This window comes from Mycotypha africana, assembly GCF_025528875.1.
Source record: "Mycotypha africana strain NRRL 2978 chromosome Unknown BDF20scaffold_6, whole genome shotgun sequence".
NCBI lineage: Eukaryota > Fungi > Mucoromycota > Mucoromycetes > Mucorales > Mycotyphaceae > Mycotypha > Mycotypha africana.
Genome location: NW_026515730.1, coordinates 1,269,646 through 1,288,854, shown reverse-complemented (window position 1 = coordinate 1,288,854; position 19,209 = coordinate 1,269,646). Strand labels below are relative to the sequence as shown.

Genomic DNA, 19,209 nt, shown 5'->3' with positions numbered 1-19,209 from the left:
TGGCTTGGAACCTGGTGTTGTCCGTGATCTTATAGATCGTGTTGACAACCAGTGTTGTTTCAGTTGAATGTCGTTTGAGATAGGGCATGATGGTTCCATTAATCTTTTCTGGAGTTGTCCATTCACCCAGGGCATACCTTTGTGTTTCCCGCTTGAATTTCTTAAAGTTCTCCTGGAGTTGATGCTGTGGGGTGTTGGCCAATGCATCAGAGATTTCCACTGGTATTTCAGTTCCCTGGGCTCTCTCTTCTTTTTCGACGTCGATTTGTTGAATGACGTTTCGGATAATTGCTTCCATCTCACTTTGTGTATAGGTTCGTTCGTTGTTGCCATTGATGTTAATATCACTCATAATTTGATCCACGAATGCGCGGCTTTTGAAGGTATAAAGGGAAAAGGGAAAGTATAGAGTATAGTTTGAATTTATTATAATTTTTAAACCATAAAAGGAAAATAAAGCGCGGCTCTTGGAGCTTGTTACCACATTGGAGTCCGAGTCGCAGTCAACAAGGATTGTTGAAGGCACGACCAACAATTCAACAATGTCGTCAACCGAATCCAAAAGCATACTCAATTTCAATCAGGATAGGCTCGTTTACGGGTTTGTAACCGATGTAATTCATACTTTATAGGGAAGTGTAAATACAAAAAACAAACGTCATCCATTTTTTAATGCTACCGTCTACAAATGAAGTCTACAAATGCTTTCCACAAAAAAATAAAATAAAATTGGAAATGTCTCGTTTAAGGTACTGGACTGACTGAGTCCGAAAAATCATGGATTGGTAATCACTCCTTCATTGGACGAAAAGCATATCTGACGGGAAAAAAGGCAAAAATGGCCCTGGCTGCCTATAGATATTCTCCAACTAACTTCAAGTGCTTTGATATCCTTCAACTCGTATAATTTGTTGAACAACTAGACGAACATGGCATCAAAGCAAGCTCTTTCCAAATTCTCTAAATCATTCTTAAGGAATAATAGAGGTTTGTTGGTGAGTAGTGTTGCGAATTGCTCCATGCGCCATTTGCCAAGCTTCGTTTACCCGCTGACAAACCTATATTTTTTCTAGTCTGGTCGCACCTTTGCAACAACAACGAGCTTACTTCCTACCTTACGTAAAACAATACTACCAAATGGTTTTACAGTAGCAACAGAAGAAAACCCTGCGTCACAAACAGCTACTGTTGGGGTTTGGATCGATGCTGGTTCTCGTGCTGAAAATGAAAAGAACAATGGAGCTGCTCACTTTTTGGAGCATATGGCTTTCAAAGTAAGTTATGACTACGGAATGTCAAAGCGAGCAGTTTTTGGAAATGGTCATTTACACCATTTCCGCTGTTGTAGGGTACTAAATCCAGAAGTCAAAGAGATCTAGAACTTCAAATTGAAAACATGGGTGGACATCTTAATGCATATACTTCAAGAGAGCAAACAGTTTATTATGCAAAAGCATTCAAATACGACGTACCGAAAGCAGTTGAAATTCTCTCCGACATTCTTCAAAACTCGACGTTAGACCATGGTGCCATTGAAAGAGAGCGTGATGTGATTTTAAGAGAGCAGGAAGAAGTTGAAAAGCAAATGGAGGAGGTTGTTTTCGACCACTTACACGCTACAGCATTTAAAAATGAATCTTTGGGTTTGACGATCTTGGGCCCTAAAGAGAATATACAGTCGCTCACCCGTGATGACCTTTCATCTTACATTAAGACGAACTATACAGGTGAAAGAATGATTCTTGTTGGAACAGGTGGTGTTGACCATGATGCACTCGTACAACTAGCCCAAAATCATTTTGGACAATTACCCAATAAGCTTAATCTATCTACCAGCAAAAGTGCCATGAAAAAGGCTGTATTCACCGGTGATGATTTCAGAATTTACACTCCTGAAGCTCAACAAGCACATATTGCTGTAGCAGTTGAAGGTGCCAGTTGGACGTCACCTGATTACTTCCCCCTTTTAGTCATGCAGTCAATTATTGGATCCTGGGATCGTTCCTTAGGTGCAACAGGTCATCTAGACTCGCGCTTATCATCAGTTTTGCATAACAAGCAGCTTGCCAATTCCTTCATGTCATTCAATACTTCTTACAAAGATACAGGCTTATGGGGCATCTATTTGATTACTGAAAATAAGGATCGTCTTGACGATTTATTAGTGTCAACAAAAAAAGAATGGATGCGATTAGCTAATTCGGTGACAGACGAAGAAGTTCAAAGAGCAAAACAACAACTTAAAGCCGGCCTTTTATTAAGTTTAGATGGCAGTACTCCTATCGCTGAGGATATTGGCCGCCAATTGCTCACTTCAGGCGAACGTATGTCGCCGAAAGCTGTCGAAGATCTTGTAGCTAAAATTACTGTGGAAGATGTTAAACGTGTAGCAAAAGATTATTTACAGCGAGATGCTGCTGTTGTCGGTATTGGCCCAGTGGAGAAAATGCCCGATTTCAATCGTTTGTAATCAAGTTTTCATATTTTTCTCTGTATTTGTCATACATTTATTGTAGTATAAAAATTCAACACAATAACCGAAATATATCACAATTTTGTATTTATTTGACCACTCTTTCTACATGAATAAATTCTACTGATTTCATGTAAACATTGGCTTTTGAATTTAAATACACCTCTGCTTCATTTCCGAAAGACAATTCGCCGTTTAGGTTTTGAAAGAAGCTGATAGGGATGCGGTTATGTTATCCTGTTTCATTCTTAGCGAAAACTATTTATTGACGTCTCAGATCTTTAACTTTTCCGCTACCTCCCAAAATGATCGTCAGTTTCCGACAAAAATTTGTCGTCATTCACATTACCACGAGCGATAAAAAGCTAGCTAAAAAGTACGAGATGGCGCTTATCGTAAAGGAACGAGCCACATGCAAAACAGCCCTAAAAAGCATACACGATGTTGTGAATCATTTTATGTTAGCCGGTAAGAGAGAACCGATAGGAAATTGATAAAGGCTTTGCATTACATCAAGAGAAAGCAGAACAAGAGACCAAAGATCTGATACTGGCTTACATTCGTCTACAACGCCAGCAAAATCAAAAAACGGTTCGATTTGGCTCTTGAGGTGAATAACAGTGACTATATTATCCTTCAACAACAACAAGTGCAAAGCGGTAGCGATGCTGTTTTTTACCCGGAAGGAACTCTTCGAATAAAAATAGTAATTGTGGATTGTCCAGTATCTATTTGGATAACAAGCAACGAACAACAGGAAAATTATTGCGACAGCTATGTCAATGCAACTGTTTATCTTTTGAGGCTCCTCGATTATATTAATGACAGCTACAACACAGGTAACCATAGTGACCATTTATTTGATATTGCTGGTGCTGCAGGATCTACCCAGCTCTTTTTTTTTTTCTAATCAAAAGGAGATACTGTTAATGCAAATCTAATTGCTATAACAATGATAAAATAGATAGTACCACTGATCTTGCACTTAAAAATCCCCCCCTCCCCTCAAGATCTACCGTTGATATCAAGTGAAAACGACCGACAAGAGTATGCAAAATCCACTGCCAGTATCGGAATTAGTCAAGGTCTCTCCTATATGACACCAAATGACTTGTTGTTGGGGGAGGGGGAGCATGAATCCGAGACGTTATGACTTAAATGGACGATTCTGTTTGAAGATGAATTTATCAATCTACACTGATTATAAATGCCTGATAAGCTACAAAGATAGGAGTATCAAAGAAGTAACAATTCATTTTATTTTGTGTCTGATGAGTACAAATGGACTTGTAAGCCGGAGCATGACTATTTCCAGAGAAATTCAATTTTAAAATTGTACATGTGTTGAAGTACCTCACTAATCTTATTATAGCATATACAGTTAAAGATAAAAAACATTTTTAGGTCAATAGAATGTAAAGTAGCTCTTTATTAACAAGTAAAGATAAAATGTGTTTGAAATAAACAACCAACTGCACTCTAATTATCTGAGTGAAGTACAACTCATGAGGGGGAATATAAGCTAACTTACAGAAAATGGCTTAGCAGAGTGATAATATAGTTACACTAGTGAAATAGTTGAACGTTTCTTAAACATGGTAACGCGTTTAACTTTTGGAATGATGTGTGATGGCCGTAGTGTTTGTTAGTTGATGAGGTTGGATAGCTGCCATAGTGACGGCAGTTGTAGAAGTAACAGCATTAGTAGATACTAGAGGACTAGAACTGTCTGACGTGATAGTAGCATTTGAAGAATGTTGTAGTTGTTGTTGGTAGGAAGGATGGTGATGTTGAGGCAAAGTCAGATCACCCCACCTTAACCTGTACATCTCTAACATAGACTCGAGCTCAGTTACTCTTTGCTGGTATTGATTCAGTTTATCATGGAGTAATCTAATATGATCTACAGACTTTCTTAGGATGGTTCCCTTATTATTTTTAGTGGCATCTCTCTCTGGCAGTAAGGTTGATAGTTCGTAAATACGTTCGTTTATATTATCGCGTCGCCGACGTTCAACAGCATTATGAGATTCTCGTCTTTTTCTTTTTTTATCAAAGATTAATTGCATGCTATAAATTGTATATATTGAATTCAGTAACAGAAAAGTTGGTCACATGGTTGTGTTTTAGTTCTGATTGAAACTGTAGAATATAGGAACAGAACGAAATGCATACTATTCTTTTTTTGATCTTTCATATAATGGCTATTACTTACTGTCTTTGTTGTAGTTCCTCATCTAAAAGCTGCTGTTGTTGTGTTATTGCCATAGTAGCGACGTTGCCAGTATTGTTAGTATCAGTATTTCTGTTGATATGGCTATCATTTTGCTGAACCCAAGCAGTCCCATTTTGAGTGTAGACTGCCGTACGCATTGCTTTATAAGTAGGTGTAGGTGTTGTTTCGTAGTTCATACTAATGAATATTTGATGATGCTACTAGTGCTCGTTACGAAAATTCAATCAAATGGAGACTTTGATAAACAAATTTGAAAAAGAGAGGGAAAATAATTGGGGAAAAGGTACAACAACGTTAGACAATGTGATGCAAGTATTTAAAGGGACTTTTAAGCCATTTGCATTAATTTGTAACAGTCCGTGCGGAAATGTCGGCTGGATCAGGCGGTTCAATTTTGATGGTAATTTTGTGTTTCCAATCCTAACACGAAGTAACTTGTATCCCTTGATACTTTAAACCCTGACTACAACAGTCTGTATTGAGACGAATCCTAATAACGGTTTGATAATGATATCAGCTCAGAAAAAAAAAAGTTTTGTAGTAAATTAAAGGATGTATCTTGGGTTTGATTTTATTCAGTAAGAGGCAGAATGACATACTGTCCCAAGTTATTAATACACTAAGGCACTATAAATCGAAATTCTAAGAAGTAAATATGCGTGTGATACTCTAAGTAACTCTAATATCATGGGGGGAGGGGTTTCAAGAAAAAGTTATTATTTGATTCTGACATATTCGTAATATCTAAATTTAATGAGTCCTTCTTCTTCGTCTTCCTTCTCTAAATCCTCTACTTTTCTAAGTAAAAACTGATTCAGCGAATCCATTTTGGACTCGAAATGACGAACTTCTTCCCAGTGTGTCTCTCTCAGGGGTATCATAAAATAAAATTCATTTTTGGCTAATTTGTTGATGGCTGGCGGTAAGTATTCGGCATGTTCCAGCTCATAGAGAAGATCACTAGCAATGACAATATCATACTGTCTTCCATTATCCACGATCTCCGATTGTGCATCATCCTTCTCTTCTTCATCCGCAGTGCCTTTCTTGGCAAGTTTAATGAAATCCAATTTTGAAACTTGTGCTCTTGAATTGTTCAAATGGATGTTGTAAGAGACGTTTTCAATCACACGTGGATGATAATCAGTCATGTGCACCTCCGCTGCACCTAAGTAATCGCATACAATACCAACCATACCAGTACCTGTGCCAATTTCTAACACTGTGCAATCACAGATATGAGGAATAATGTTGTTTTGCAACAATTTTCTACAAAAAGATGACGGGGTCGTGTCAGTGAATTTCAAGACTCATTTCATGACTACCAAAAATCGTAGAAAAAAAAAAACTTACTTAGCCATCATTGGGGCAGCACCCCATGTTTTGAAGCCTAAATCATTGCCTACATAACATGGCTCATGCAAAGGTAAAAGGAGCTCTTCTTTTTCACCATTATCATTAAGGTACGGAATGTGCCAAATTCGAGTTATTGATCCTGCAGCTAAGATTTGATTGGATCAGAATAATATGTAACACTTCCCTTTGAATATTTTATCTGCAACTTTACCTCCTCTACCAGACATATGAGCCAATATTCTTGATGCTCTTTCCATTCTGCTTTCGTTTTCATCCTCATCCTGTTTGTTGTCCGGGAAACTAATTTCCGTGGAAATCAACTTCAACAAAATAGAAGCTGAATAATCCTTCGCTCTTAACAAATCATCTGGATGAACGATAAATTCACTACGCTGCTGCTCTTCTTCTTCTGCTGGCAAATATCCCTCAACATCTAAGCTAAGAAATCGATCGGCTGATAATTGAATAAGCTGTTCTAAAGCATTTAACAGAGAAAGGATGTTTTGCTTTGCCTCGGCATCTTTTCTTTTGTACTGAAATCTAATTAAACTAGATAGTTCCTCAATTTCTCGCAGAAGCTCTTCGGATGTTTTGTGAACGATCATGGTACAGTGAGCTTTCGAACGGATAAATGGGCAGCAGAGTAGGTTAGAGCTGGAAAGGCGCGACAGGTATTGAAAAAGGAGAGGATAAAAGAAAGAAAAAAAAAAAAAAAAAAAAAAACGGATCTGGCCCTTTGATTGCCCTAAAAGAAGTCCATCTTGCCTTCTTCTGTTATTGTTTTGCTTTGATTCCTGATCGTCGAATGAAAACTACAAATTTTGATTGGTTTTTCACAGCTGTCAATCGAATAGAAATGAAACAGACCTTAATTTGGTGAATAAGGGATTAAAATTTTTTCTACAAGTTGATAACGCACAGTAGTCTAGCAGCCAAAGGTCCTTGTGTATTAAGTTCGACTACGTAGCAATAGTGCATAACTCTCTCATCGGCTCCTTTGCATATAAATAATACTATATAGACTTATAATGTCAACAAAATGACTTACGATGCTGCAACTAATGGCCTCCAACCACATTGAGGAGCTTTTCAATATTTCTTAAGTGTCGTCAAATATGATTGGTCATATCTGCTGTGGTGAAGGCTTTAGACTGTTGGCCTCGTTTTGTGGAATCAATGAACAAACTGGAAGAAAGATTGCAAAATGGCCCAATTAAAGGATCGCAGTCTACTATTGAGTGTTTATACACAGTTTGTTTATTTTTATTTTACGATTATTGATTATAATGGTTGTATGTTTCTCTTTTTGTATATCTATAATATAATACACTAAAAGATATTGAGAGTTGTAATAAAAGTACGAATGGTAATGTCGGCCAACGAAGTTTTCCATACAACATAAAGATTTTTAATACAGGTCGTTTTGAAAATTATCGACGCAGAAGCCTTGATTGTGCAACACTTTACTTTTGATCTTATCAATCCTTTCCTTTGCTTCGAGCTCTTCACGCTGTGCGACTAGGATATCTTCCACTGGCACCTGCCTTAAATTCATCTTTAAATTCATCTGCTCTTCCTTATCCGAATCCTATTCAACATACATTAAACGTTGAATAAGCATTGACTAATCAACTTTTCTGCTCGTATCCTTTTAAAAGCATCTTCACTCACAATTTCCCCTAGCAGGACAACATTTTCTCCTCTTATCAAGAATATGCCTCGTGGAATATCACCGTAACAGTTACCCACGTAAATTCTTTCGATAGTGTCTTGCAAAACTAAATTAGCTGTGGAGTTTGTTTACGGGTCAGAAAGAAGATTTTAAGTTGTAATGTCAGTCTTTTTTTACGGGCTCTCATAATCTGCCATTCAATCGATGTATTCTACCAAAACTAACCAAACTGATCGAACGACCGTAATGTGCCGATTAATTTACGGCCATCTCTCAAAACCACCATCAACTTTTCTACCGGGTACAAATAACAAAAAGGACATAACATGAGCTTATGTTAAACACGGCTATTTCAATAATATTAACATTCTCTGCTGAACTTTACTATCGATACTGTCTATTAGCCCAGTTGAAGTTGTGAAAAAAGGACCACTTGTTATCTCCATTTTGTAAAAAAGTAGACGTCTGTTATGTTATGCTTTGGTCAAAAGAATTGGAAAAGTGAAGTTGTCTGCAAATCTCAACTCATATCCAAACCTGTGACTTGACGAGCTGCCAACGTCGGAGAGAAAACTATCACTGATCTACTTAGGAGCTGCTTATTGAGCGACTCACGTTCGTGGGGGGGGTTGTAATGATAACTTTAATAATGACTACTTTAAGCAAAACAATACTTGTCTTGGATGCGTTACTCCCGAAGGTATAACTTATTAGCGGGTAATTTTTCAGTAATAGTCAAAGCTGCAATATGAAACGGACAGAACGAACCAGATTTTTTGAGACGTTTGATTGGAGTTTGAAAACCGAACTACACCAAGATGGAGACGTTTCCCTGTAAAATCGAGCCAGTTTCGTTATTATAGGAAAAGGACCAAAATCTTGTCTTTCGGCTGAATTCGTTGGACGCTCCTTGTCTTTCCAAATAGAAATACTGATAGCCATCATGTTTTTTGCTGCATTGACATCGCGGGTCTATAATCTATTACAACTTCTACAAACAAGGATACTACAGCCACGGACGGTGTCTAATGCTTCTAATATGTTTGACCGACCAAATGGATTCTTTTTAACCTTATCTTGCGCTTTTCTTTCACAGGTATTACTTTCTGTATAATAAAACTTTTGTACATGAAAAGGGCTGTAAGTCGCAAAAATGCGAAATACGAAAAAGAAGGAATCTTTTCCCCGTTTACATAATCCTCTTCATCATACTATAACTTTAACAACAAAAAGCGGGAAAAGTCTTGCTGAAAGACATTAAAGCATATAAACCACTTTTCTTGCTTATCCGGAAAAAGTGATCTAAAAGAATGACGAGTAGGGCTTAAAAAAGTTCTCTTGGTTTATCTAAAAAAAAAAAGCTGCAAATAAACTATAAATGTGTCTAAAAAAAATAAGTAGTTTGTCTAGAACTGTATTCTTATGTTCCGACTCTGCCATTTTCAGAAAAATATTTTTCAGAAAAACTGTTTGTCAAAGACGCGAAGTTTTCATTACCCGCGAGTAGAATAGGACGCGATGATCCAATTAAAATAAAAAAATCGCAGAGACCAAAAAGAAAATGGGTAACTACGATCTGTCGTTTTATCTTTTTCTCCTTCTCTTCTCCATTTTTTTTTTACTGTGGCACCTACTCAAACTGTTATCTATTCTTAAGTTCGAAACATTTTTATAATCGTACATGAAAGACAAACTACCATTATCGCCTACTTAGTTCAAATTATTCAGCTTTAGAAATGAGAAAGAATAAATTGACTCATATTCCAAATAACAATTATAAGGAACAGTTGGAATGGTTTAAAAAAGAAATACAACCCAAGATATGCGTACATCATCAGATATCGAATAACAGTAAAGTGTAAGCAACATTAAGGCGTTAGCAATGTCTGTACATTAAAAAAAATTTTTCCTCTTTATCTTTATGCTGCTCTTTAGCTGCATCCTTCTTCCCTTGTATCAATGCCACACCACGATCTTTAGCAGCAGTAAAAGCCAATACCACTGCTACTAAACCTACGACTGTTACTAAAGACAAGAATTTGAAGAATATGAATGAAGAGGAAGATTTTAACTATTTCAATGATGTGGATATCACCCTAGAGGATTTGACGAACATTGACAATAATTTAAGACATGGCTCGGCCAAAAATCAAGCTCAACATACCACTAACTTTATAGACACAACTAGTTTGAAAAGACGAGCTGCTGAATTAGAAGATTATGACAATCAACAAAGTGCATCTACATCGTCGACTTATATCGATTTAACTGATAGTCAACCCATGGCCAAACGGCCTAAAACTTCCAGTGACAGTCCCAACAACTGTGTTGAAACTGCATCTGAGAACATAAAATCACTACCAGCATCCACTGACATAGTGATGAATAATAACAATTTTTATTACGATCATGATAATTTTGGTACCAATAATATTGATGCGAACTTGGATACAGCGCCAGAAATAGATGAGGAAGATCCCATAGAATCATTTACTGATGATCTCTGCGATTTTTACGAAAATAAGCGACAGCACGACATTGACCAAGACCAGATTGAGCTATTCAATGATACACAGGAAGGAGTAGAATTAAATGGACAAACAGAAGATATAGAAGATTTCCTGGATGATTCTTTCATTATCGACGAAGACGTAATAAAAGATCTGGACAATATGACAGCTGCATCGACGTCCCTGTTATCAAAACAAAAAGAAGGGCTTACAGATAAAAAGGAAAAAGAACGAAAAGAATTGGAATCTCTTCTGGAATCATTAAAAGAAAGACAGCAGGTTATCAACAATCAAATCGCTGAATTTGTTCAAGGAGATAATCCTGGCGAGGAGGAGCTACCGAAGCTGATAAACGTGAGAAGGGATCTTATTATGCAAATCAATAATATTCAAGAGAATCTGGACAATAGCCATGCTATTCCAAACGGTGCAGTTGCAGATTCAGTCATCTCGCCTTCTGTGTCTACTGCAGCACAAGCTATTGCTGAAAAAGAAGCACCTATAAACATTGACGATATATCAGCTGAAAAATGGATTATTTTGGATGACGAAAACGATGAGGAAATGGAAATGGAAATGGAAGAGGAAGAGAAACAGGAAACTGAGTCGTTATATGAGACTTTGGAAGAAATGGAGCAGGAGATTGTCGAAGTTTCGCCATTCTTCGCACAATCGAATGAGCCTGGCAGGACATCGGCAATCAACACCACAGCAGCTAGTGGTACCAATGATTCGTCTCAACAAGCATCTGCATTACCTCCTGTTTCAAAGGAGCCCGACTATCCGTGGAGCAGAGACGTTCGAAAAGCACTAACTCAGAAGTTTAAACTATCAGAGTTCCGTCCTAATCAATTGGAAGCTATTAATACCACTCTCAATGGCAAAGACGTTTTCATATTGATGCCAACGGGTGGAGGCAAATCCCTTTGTTATCAACTACCCGCTATTATTCAACGCTATGCACGTCAGGGAGTAACTATGGTTGTCTCTCCTCTCCTTTCTCTCATGCAGGATCAGGTTGAACAACTGGTGAAAGGCAGAGGGATTGCCGCTGCTATGCTCAATAGTACAGTTGACGCTCAACAAAAGGCTTGGATTTACAGAGATCTCAAGAACAACACTACACCCACCATTCAACTGCTGTACGTAACACCTGAATTGCTCAGTAAATCAGCCTACTTGAAGACCATTTTGGATGATCTGTACCGTCGAAATAAATTGGCACGCTTTGTCATTGATGAGGCTCATTGCGTTTCCCAATGGGGACATGATTTTCGCCCCGATTATAAGCTACTTGGCTCACTGAAAGATGACTACCCTACTGTGCCTATTATGGCATTGACGGCAACAGCAAATGATGCTGTACAAAAAGATGTCTTACACAACTTGAAAATTGATAATTGCAAGGTTCTTCGTCAAAGCTTCAATCGTTCCAATCTAATTTATCAAGTCGTTAAAAAAAGCCATAAAACATTGTTGTTGGATATTAACAATTTCATCAAAGAGCAGAATGCAGGAAAATCGGGTATTATCTATTGTATCACGAAGAAAGATTGTGAAAATGTCGCTGAAAGCTTACGCAAAAATTTTGGCGTTTCGATAAAGCACTATCATGCCGCCATGACAGCTGCAGAAAGAGCCGAGGTACAACGTGAATGGCAAACGGGTGGTGTGCAAGTCATTGCCGCCACCATTGCGTTTGGTATGGGTATTGACAAGCCTGATGTTCGCTTCGTAATTCATTATTCCGTACCAAGCTCTGTCGAGGGTTATTACCAAGAAACAGGGCGTGCAGGGCGCGATGGATTACCAGCCGTCTGTCGTCTGTACTACAACTATTCTGATACACGCACACATCACTTTCTAATTGAGAATGGAGATGGTAATTGGGAGCAGAAGCAACGACTGAGGGATAACCTAAATCAAATGATGCGTTACTGTGAAAACGAAACAGATTGCAGACGACAGCAAATTCTAGCATACTTTGGGCAGAAGTTTGATCCTGCTTTATGTCGAAAAATGTGTGATAATTGTAAACGTATGCAACGCTCAACCCGTGTGGTGGAGGATATGTCGAGTCATGCAGTGACACTCGTCAAAATGCTGAAAAATATCACCAGTGTTCCCAATGGCTATATTACGATGCCACAATTGATTGATATTTATCGTGGATCTAAAATGAAGCGTTACATAGAAGCAGATTATCATTTAATGGAAGGATATGGTCGTGGAAAATCAATGACAAAGACAGAAGTCGATCGAATATTAAAAACTATGATACACGATGGCGTCATTCGAGAAAGGACAAAAATGAATTCAGGAGGCTTCCCTGTAACACATGTTGTTGTAAGTAGAGCTTATGTAGTCTGTCTTTGTTTGAGTTTTGTCAAGATTAATTTGTAATTTTCGATATAGTTGAGCTCTAATGCGGATAATGTGTTGCGTGGAAATCACAAGCTCCTTATCTCATATACCAAGAATGTGGGTTATCTTGTTACAACATTGTATTTTAAATTGTAAGTGTTTGGTTTGCTAACCGTTTCGAATGCTTATTGATTAGAACCAAAATGCGCCCCGTATCCGCATCCAGAATGGTATAGTCGTAGCGTCAGCAACTACTACGACTACGGGTACAGGTACAGCAACAATTAGGAGAAGTAGAGTGGCAACCACTTCTGTCGCTCGAACAACGCCTACCTCCCTATCAAGAGCATCCACGGTAGCTTCAACATCAATTAACACTTCTTTACCCGCCAGGCAGCAGCAGCAAACAACAATAGAAAATGATTCAATACGAAAATGCTATGACGAAATGAAAAAGTTACGGCAGGGTTTAATGGCTAGATTCAACCTGCGTACTCCAGGGCAAATTTTGACAGATAGCCTTTTAAGGCGCATTGTATGTTCTTCATATGCAGGTTTTTATTTTATAACCATGTTAGACTAAGCGACCCAATTTCTATTTCATGTAGGCAACACAGCTACCAGTTAATCGGCGAGAGTTCTTGTTGGCCACAGATATGAACCCAGGAGCGTATCTAAGATTAGGCGAACCGTTTGTTAAAATTTGTGTTAAATACGCTAATGCCCAAAAATAATCTTAGTCAGGACCGATATGAACACATCAAAAACGATATGGTCTTCATTATAAGCCATATAAATATACCCCATTCTGCTAAATTATTTCTTTGCTTTCAAATCTCACAATGTCAGTACGTACTTATGCTAATCTTAATTCATCTTCATTCCTCTAATACCCTAGCTTTTTTAAGCCTTCGTACAGCATACTTTTTACTCATAAACCTGGAAAGTGTCATCTGCTTCTGTGAAACAACTTGAAATGCAGGTCATTATTTTGTCGAAAAGTATAAAATGCACCCTAAGCTTTGAGGCAAGAATAAGTTTTTTTCGCTCCCATTTAAAAACTTCTTTTTATTGTCGTTCTTTTCATCAATTTAACGACAAATTTCTGTACGGTAATGTATAATTACGGCTCGTCGTCGTCACCATACAAACACCCCCCCCCCCTTCCAAAGAGTAGAACCGAACCTCTTTCAAAACTCTATAAACTCCTCTTCTGCAGTTGAGAATAAAAACACTACCAAAAGAGAAGCATGACCATTTAAATACTTTAGATTTAGCAGTAGCATCCTCTCATACCGGATAGCTGATTCTCCTCCGTCTTACTCCGAAGCTACAAGCCCTACAGACCCCAGTGCACCACTTTTGGAGCTACCTGCATTTGAAGGTAAGGATGGAGGTGGGTAATCCCCACTTGTTATTTGCTGTTGTCCTTGTGGGCTTTGATAGGCCGGCGAAAAAGGGGAAAGTTGACTGGCTAATGCCTTCTTACCAAGTAAGAAAGCAATACTGGACCATATGCTTTAACTGAATGCTTTTCTGACATAAAATACTGCAATCGGGAAGTTGAACCAAAGCGTAGCTGCTCCAAGAGATTTCTCGGCTACTGCTTGACAATTGCACAGTTTATCTGTTCCATTTTATATCTTGCCAGTACAGACTCTTCCTATTGGGATGATGATAGCTTTTATTATTGTCCCTCAATGACTCATTCATGGCAAAGCTTTCCAGCAGGATTTAGATTCGAACTTTGAGGTGGTTCCATTCTTCACATTGACGGACCTGGATCGTCTATTGGGTGTGTTAACATTGTTCGTGCGGAAGAAGGAGCATTGTCAAAAGGACAAGTGAATTCCACCATGTCCTTGCCATCGTTATCTGCTCCTTCTCACGGACTGAAATACAACCTAAAACAGTTGCAAAACGGTACTACATTTTTAAGCATTTATATACCTGCCTCTGTTTGTATCGACTTGAATACTATCATTATTTTAGCCGATAACCAAACAGTCGAGCTTATAGATATTCAACTTTACAATTCCGCTATTGCTGTCGATATAAGTGATGATGATTGTGATAGCGACACGATGATGATTAAAAAACTTTCGCTCGAAGACTTCCAATAAAGCCATCGACATTAACTCGCAAAGAAAAGGTGGAAATATATGGCTCGAAACATCGAATGCTCACATAAATATACTTAGCCCAATAGTGTTAACAGGTAACCTGTATGTCACAACCGCCAATGGCTACATACAATTCAAAAGTCCAGTCAAAGCACATTCAATTATAGCCAAAACTACGAATGCCAATATTGACACAATTAAAACTACTTTACCTACGGAACAATTACATGCACCAATGTTGAAGGCTTACGGCACTGTTGATCTTACAACAAGAAACGGACACGTGGTCGTCAGATCAATAATAGCGAATTAATCTTATTTTTAGTCTTCTAAAGGGCCTATTCATATATACGATGCTGCAACTCACTCCAACATAAGCGTCAAGACGTCACATGCAATGATATCGTTGTCTGCAGTAAGTAATCCTTAAATAATACTATATCAGGTTTTGCCAGTAAAACTAAGAAACACTTTTGGCTTCAACTACAGTTTATTAACTTTAGATTTGGACAACACACACTCTTATGAAACCTAAAATACAGTAATAGCCTATCAATTTTGAAGGCCCGTTCCGGATAGATACAAGTCGGATGAATAAGCTCGAGGTTATTGATCCGCTCATTTGGATAAGGATAGACTATGCTCGCAAAGGTCAAGTAATAGGCTATCGACATAAGCCTGCTAAAACCATTACTTATGAAGCGCTCGATGATCATGGTGAATTAATGAATGGAGTGGGTAAAACAGGCAGCATTCAACTGAAAACAAGTTTTGCTGCTATTTATCTCAAATTTGGTACAAACGCCAATGATCATAACTAAATGAATATGCTTCTATTCCCGCATGAACTTTCGTTAAAACTCTGCTAAATTAGCGAATTGTTCTCTATTCTTTGTATTTCTCTTTTCATGATTCTTCGGTTTGCACAGAACTGTCATTTCCGTTCAAAGACGGTAAACATTTCTCCACAGATCGAAAAGAAACCACTAGCGATTAAAGTATATTGAAAAGAGCACCAAATTCAGGAAAGTAAGAGCAGTTTTCTAGACTTGTCCTTCATTCTCGATACTTTTGTACAGAAATATTTGAAAATGCTGAAAGATGAATTTCTGTATTGCAAGGTAGAATAAAGTGATTTGAGGCTTCAATTAATCAAGACATAACGGACAAGAAGCAGCCAATGTAGCTTAGATCTGCTGAATTGTAGAAACAATGAGGAAGTTTGCCGCGGAGGACATGCTGAGATAGTGGACGAGCTAGCAATACTGTTTTTTCGCTTGACTTTCGCACGAAATGGCTATTAAATTGAGATTATCTTACAATTAAATTCAGACTAATTTAAAAAATTATTTAGATGAAATGTATAGTTTTTCAGATCATACCTTTTCTGTCCAAATGCTCAATGCCAAATGTGCGACCTACTCTTACTCAAACAAGGTAAATATACTGTGCCGAAGCACAGAATACCTACCATGTTAGAGTATGTAGTAACGTCAAGCAGCATTTAATAAAAGCTTCAGAAACGTACAGTGAGAAATTTCACAAGATGAACTCACCTAAACGCGTAAGTATCTTTAAGCCGCCTGGTTCGAGGAACCGACAGCACCGTCTTCGCTACGGCGATTCTGTGGGGTAAACTGTGAGGGTCTTCCATGACCTGCCCAAACTGAAGTGGCAATAGTCATCATATTCTTTGAAGCATCTATATCACGTTGCCAAAGTATGTGGCAGTGTTTACAAACTTTCGTACTGTAACAACGTGAACCAGCACCGATCTTTACACTTTCCATATTTTTGAGCAAACAGTTGTTGCAGACCTAATATTTGATTGTGCATGTATAAGTAAGGAATGTAGAAAAACGGCTCATAGAAATACGGCATATATTGCACAGTATAAGGGAAATGTTAGTTACCTGCGACGTGCAATATTCATCAATGTCGACTACCGCAACAAGTTGTTGCTTCTGCCTTTTTAATAAGATTTTATAGAGGACACCTGTGACACCAGAGATTTGTCCTTTCATTCTTACTGTGTCTTTTCCCGACATCCCCGTCCCGAACACGACAAGAGGAATGACTAGCCTTTTGTCCATAAACTGCTCTTGACGCCAGATTCTCCGTCCATCTTCCTTGTATCTGTATCAGAAGTAGATCTTTAAGTGCCTTAAGAATAGCCATCTACCACCAAAAACGCTTACCTGCATAAGTCAACGTCTTCTTTTCTCTTCGGCTCCTCTTTTATTGTTTTTTTCTTCTTTTCTTCTTGAGCCTCCATACGCTCCCGTTTTGTCTTTTTAACTTTACTTCTAATTGTCTTCTTCTGGCCATTCTTCAGTCGTCTTTTCCTTTTCTTGTTTCTGTTTGTATGTTTTCTTTTCCTCCTATTATACTTGCGACCGCCGTCGATTAGCACATTAGCTACCTCAGCATCTGCCCGTTGTTTGCCTTGGTAATTGTTGAAGTTGAACTGGGCCGATTTGAAGCTGTAGAAGTCAAATAGTGTCTGCAGATGTTGCAATGTGTATTTCAAGTACACAATATAGGCCTCTTTGGACACGACCTTCGGTGAAGGCAGCGACGACTCAATGGACGTTATTCCTTTCTTTTCTTTTAATTTCTTCGAATAAGTACTTCTCCTCGTGTAGCCCGCAAAGTTGGCTCTTTCACTTTTGCTGCAACTGCGTATCTCGTGATTAACATTGTTAAAGCCAACCGCAGCTGTAAAAATTTCATTCCGCCCAGGATCAACAGTAATTGGGTGGAAATACTCACCCACTTCCACGAGATTGAAGTCGTCTAGTTGTAGTAGTGCCTTTGTATTACCGGAAGTAGCCTTTCGTCTGACAAACTGTAGTGTGATACCATGTCCATCGCTTTGGGCAGTGCATTTTAGCTTTATTTCACGATCGTTAACAATATCATCGACGGAACTGTATCCAAACGTATACAAGTTAAAAATGCGGTGAAAAACCTCAACCTGTTCTCTGTAGGTGTTTCCAGGATACTTTTGGCTCGTTATAATAGACAGCGTTTTGTGGTTGATATGGATATGGCGCCATTTCAAAGAGGGCATTGGAAACAAAGAGAAAAGTCGTGGCTTTTTTTGCTCGTCTGTAGTAGCTTCGGAAATAGACAACACCTTCTGCAGCATCAAGCCTAACGCTGGTAGGAACATAGACCCGTTGGCAGTAAGATTTTCTATGTTCGGGATCGCGGGCAGTACGTCTTCAACAGCTTTGCATATGGCATTAGCCTCCTCTAACCGCTCCAAACCGGCCACCCCGTTTGGCCATTCGTAGTCCCCCTTCATTATCTTTTTGAAGCAGTATTCGTTGGCGATTCTGTCGATTTCTCTTTTCTTATGCTCCTAGAACATAAATAAACAGAACTTCGTGAGACACTCTGCTACTACAGTTGTTATGGATGCGATCATGACTTACAGGGAACAGATGCTTCAAACATGTTCGAGCGTAGTGCTTGAGCCTATTTTCAAAATTCTCTACTATAAAGTTTGAATAAGTAGTGGCCAATGTCACGCAGGCTGCTGCCAGCGAATCGCTGTATCCTTTCATGGGATGTGTCTTCAGACTGTAAACGATTGTAGGAAATTTGCTTTTAAAGTCATCAAAGGCAAGCGTGACCGACATGTCCATGTATTGTCGATTTCTGACCCGCTTCCCTAATATAAGCTTGCAGATGCTGTACCAGAAGTTCTGCTCATAAAGGTATGGGTGACCAGTCGTTGTTTCGTAGTTATCAGTAATGTAGTAGTTCACAAATAGTTGGGCTCTATACACCACTTGACGGGTAAATTCTGCTAATTTGATGATGTTTTCTGTAGCGACTTGAGCAAACGCTGGTCTCATCAGTGTGGTTAGAAGCAGTTTCCTGCTGTAGACTTCATGACCATCTTCGAACAGCTGGCGGAGCAAGACATCCTTTGGGGGCTTGTAGTTCAAGCATAGTGGTGAAGATGATCTACTGTGGCCTGCTTTACCGCAAGAGGAACAAACAACGTCTTGTTCTGCTCGTTTCTTGCTGTCTTCCAACTTCTTCTTTTTTCCTCTAGCCTTTGCAGCCTTAGTCTCGTAATCATCCTTCGCTCCTGCTTTTCTTTTTTTGGCTTTAAAACGGGTATGGTAAGAGATCTGTTTACCTTTCATTCGGAAAGTGATAACGCGGCTTACATGCATCGTAAAGCTGGCATTTGTAACTTTTTTTGTTGATATGACCAACTTCTCCACAGTCCTTACAAATTCCTACATTCGTAAAGAGTATTGAATTGTAAAACTCTGTAACTGACATAAGATAGCAAAGACATACCTTCAGCAATTTCTCTTTTCTTTCTTTCTAATTTTCGCTTGAGATGCCTCTTAGCTTCTCGAGAAGGCATAATTACATAAGCTTATAGAAGAGGTAAACAATAGTAGAGTGGGAACACTTTCTCTTGTAGAAAAAGAAAAAAAGTGATAAAG

At 38.5% G+C, this 19,209-nt stretch overlaps 8 protein-coding genes across 8 annotated transcripts; 3 read left to right on the top strand and 5 right to left on the bottom strand.

Moving 5' to 3' along the window:
* Window positions 1-887: 887 nt before the first annotated feature.
* BDF20DRAFT_875063 (Metalloenzyme, LuxS/M16 peptidase-like protein) lies at window positions 888-2,607 on the top strand. Its single transcript, XM_053081294.1, has 3 exons — window positions 888-995; window positions 1,074-1,274; window positions 1,349-2,607. Exons 1-3 carry the CDS (start codon window positions 930-932, stop codon window positions 2,468-2,470), a joined length of 1,389 nt encoding a protein of 462 aa, XP_052935752.1. The 5' UTR covers window positions 888-929; the 3' UTR covers window positions 2,471-2,607.
* Window positions 2,608-2,778: 171 nt separating this feature from the next.
* On the top strand, window positions 2,779-3,878 carry BDF20DRAFT_988416 (uncharacterized protein; the record flags this gene model as incomplete). The annotated part of the gene is made up of 3 exons (XM_053085273.1): window positions 2,779-2,941; window positions 3,124-3,312; window positions 3,442-3,878. 3 exons carry the CDS (start codon window positions 2,779-2,781, stop codon window positions 3,624-3,626), a joined length of 537 nt encoding a protein of 178 aa, XP_052935751.1. The 3' UTR covers window positions 3,627-3,878.
* BDF20DRAFT_875055 (Myc-type, basic helix-loop-helix domain-containing protein) lies at window positions 3,879-4,984 on the bottom strand. The gene is made up of 2 exons (XM_053081293.1): window positions 4,649-4,984; window positions 3,879-4,543 (listed from the first exon to the last, which is right to left on the bottom strand). The coding sequence occupies exon 2, from the start codon at window positions 4,540-4,542 to the stop codon at window positions 4,081-4,083; it is 462 nt and encodes a 153-aa protein (XP_052935750.1). The 5' UTR covers window position 4,543; window positions 4,649-4,984; the 3' UTR covers window positions 3,879-4,080.
* Window positions 4,985-5,259: 275 nt separating this feature from the next.
* Window positions 5,260-6,787, bottom strand: BDF20DRAFT_875052 (putative methyltransferase-domain-containing protein). The gene is made up of 3 exons (XM_053081292.1): window positions 6,277-6,787; window positions 6,063-6,210; window positions 5,260-5,978 (listed from the first exon to the last, which is right to left on the bottom strand). Exons 1-3 carry the CDS (start codon window positions 6,668-6,670, stop codon window positions 5,426-5,428), a joined length of 1,095 nt encoding a protein of 364 aa, XP_052935749.1. The 5' UTR covers window positions 6,671-6,787; the 3' UTR covers window positions 5,260-5,425.
* A 686-nt stretch (window positions 6,788-7,473) lies between these two features.
* Window positions 7,474-8,183, bottom strand: BDF20DRAFT_836262 (U6 snRNA-associated Sm-like protein LSm1; the record flags this gene model as incomplete). Its single annotated transcript, XM_053078939.1, has 4 exons — window positions 7,474-7,653; window positions 7,737-7,852; window positions 7,963-8,031; window positions 8,123-8,183. The coding sequence occupies 4 exons, from the start codon at window positions 8,181-8,183 to the stop codon at window positions 7,474-7,476; spliced, it is 426 nt and encodes a 141-aa protein (XP_052935748.1).
* Window positions 8,184-10,877: 2,694 nt separating this feature from the next.
* Window positions 10,878-12,767, top strand: BDF20DRAFT_821642 (P-loop containing nucleoside triphosphate hydrolase protein; the record flags this gene model as incomplete). The annotated part of the gene is made up of 2 exons (XM_053077626.1): window positions 10,878-12,593; window positions 12,663-12,767. 2 exons carry the CDS (start codon window positions 10,878-10,880, stop codon window positions 12,765-12,767), a joined length of 1,821 nt encoding a protein of 606 aa, XP_052935747.1.
* A 4,161-nt stretch (window positions 12,768-16,928) lies between these two features.
* BDF20DRAFT_821169 (uncharacterized protein) lies at window positions 16,929-17,807 on the bottom strand (the record flags this gene model as incomplete). The annotated part of the gene is made up of 1 exon (XM_053077593.1): window positions 16,929-17,807. One exon carries the CDS (start codon window positions 17,805-17,807, stop codon window positions 16,929-16,931), a length of 879 nt encoding a protein of 292 aa, XP_052935746.1.
* A 286-nt stretch (window positions 17,808-18,093) lies between these two features.
* On the bottom strand, window positions 18,094-19,209 carry BDF20DRAFT_942261 (uncharacterized protein; the record flags this gene model as incomplete). Its single annotated transcript, XM_053084806.1, has 2 exons — window positions 18,922-19,209; window positions 18,094-18,857 (listed from the first exon to the last, which is right to left on the bottom strand). Exons 1-2 carry the CDS (start codon window positions 19,037-19,039, stop codon window positions 18,094-18,096), a joined length of 882 nt encoding a protein of 293 aa, XP_052935745.1. The 5' UTR covers window positions 19,040-19,209.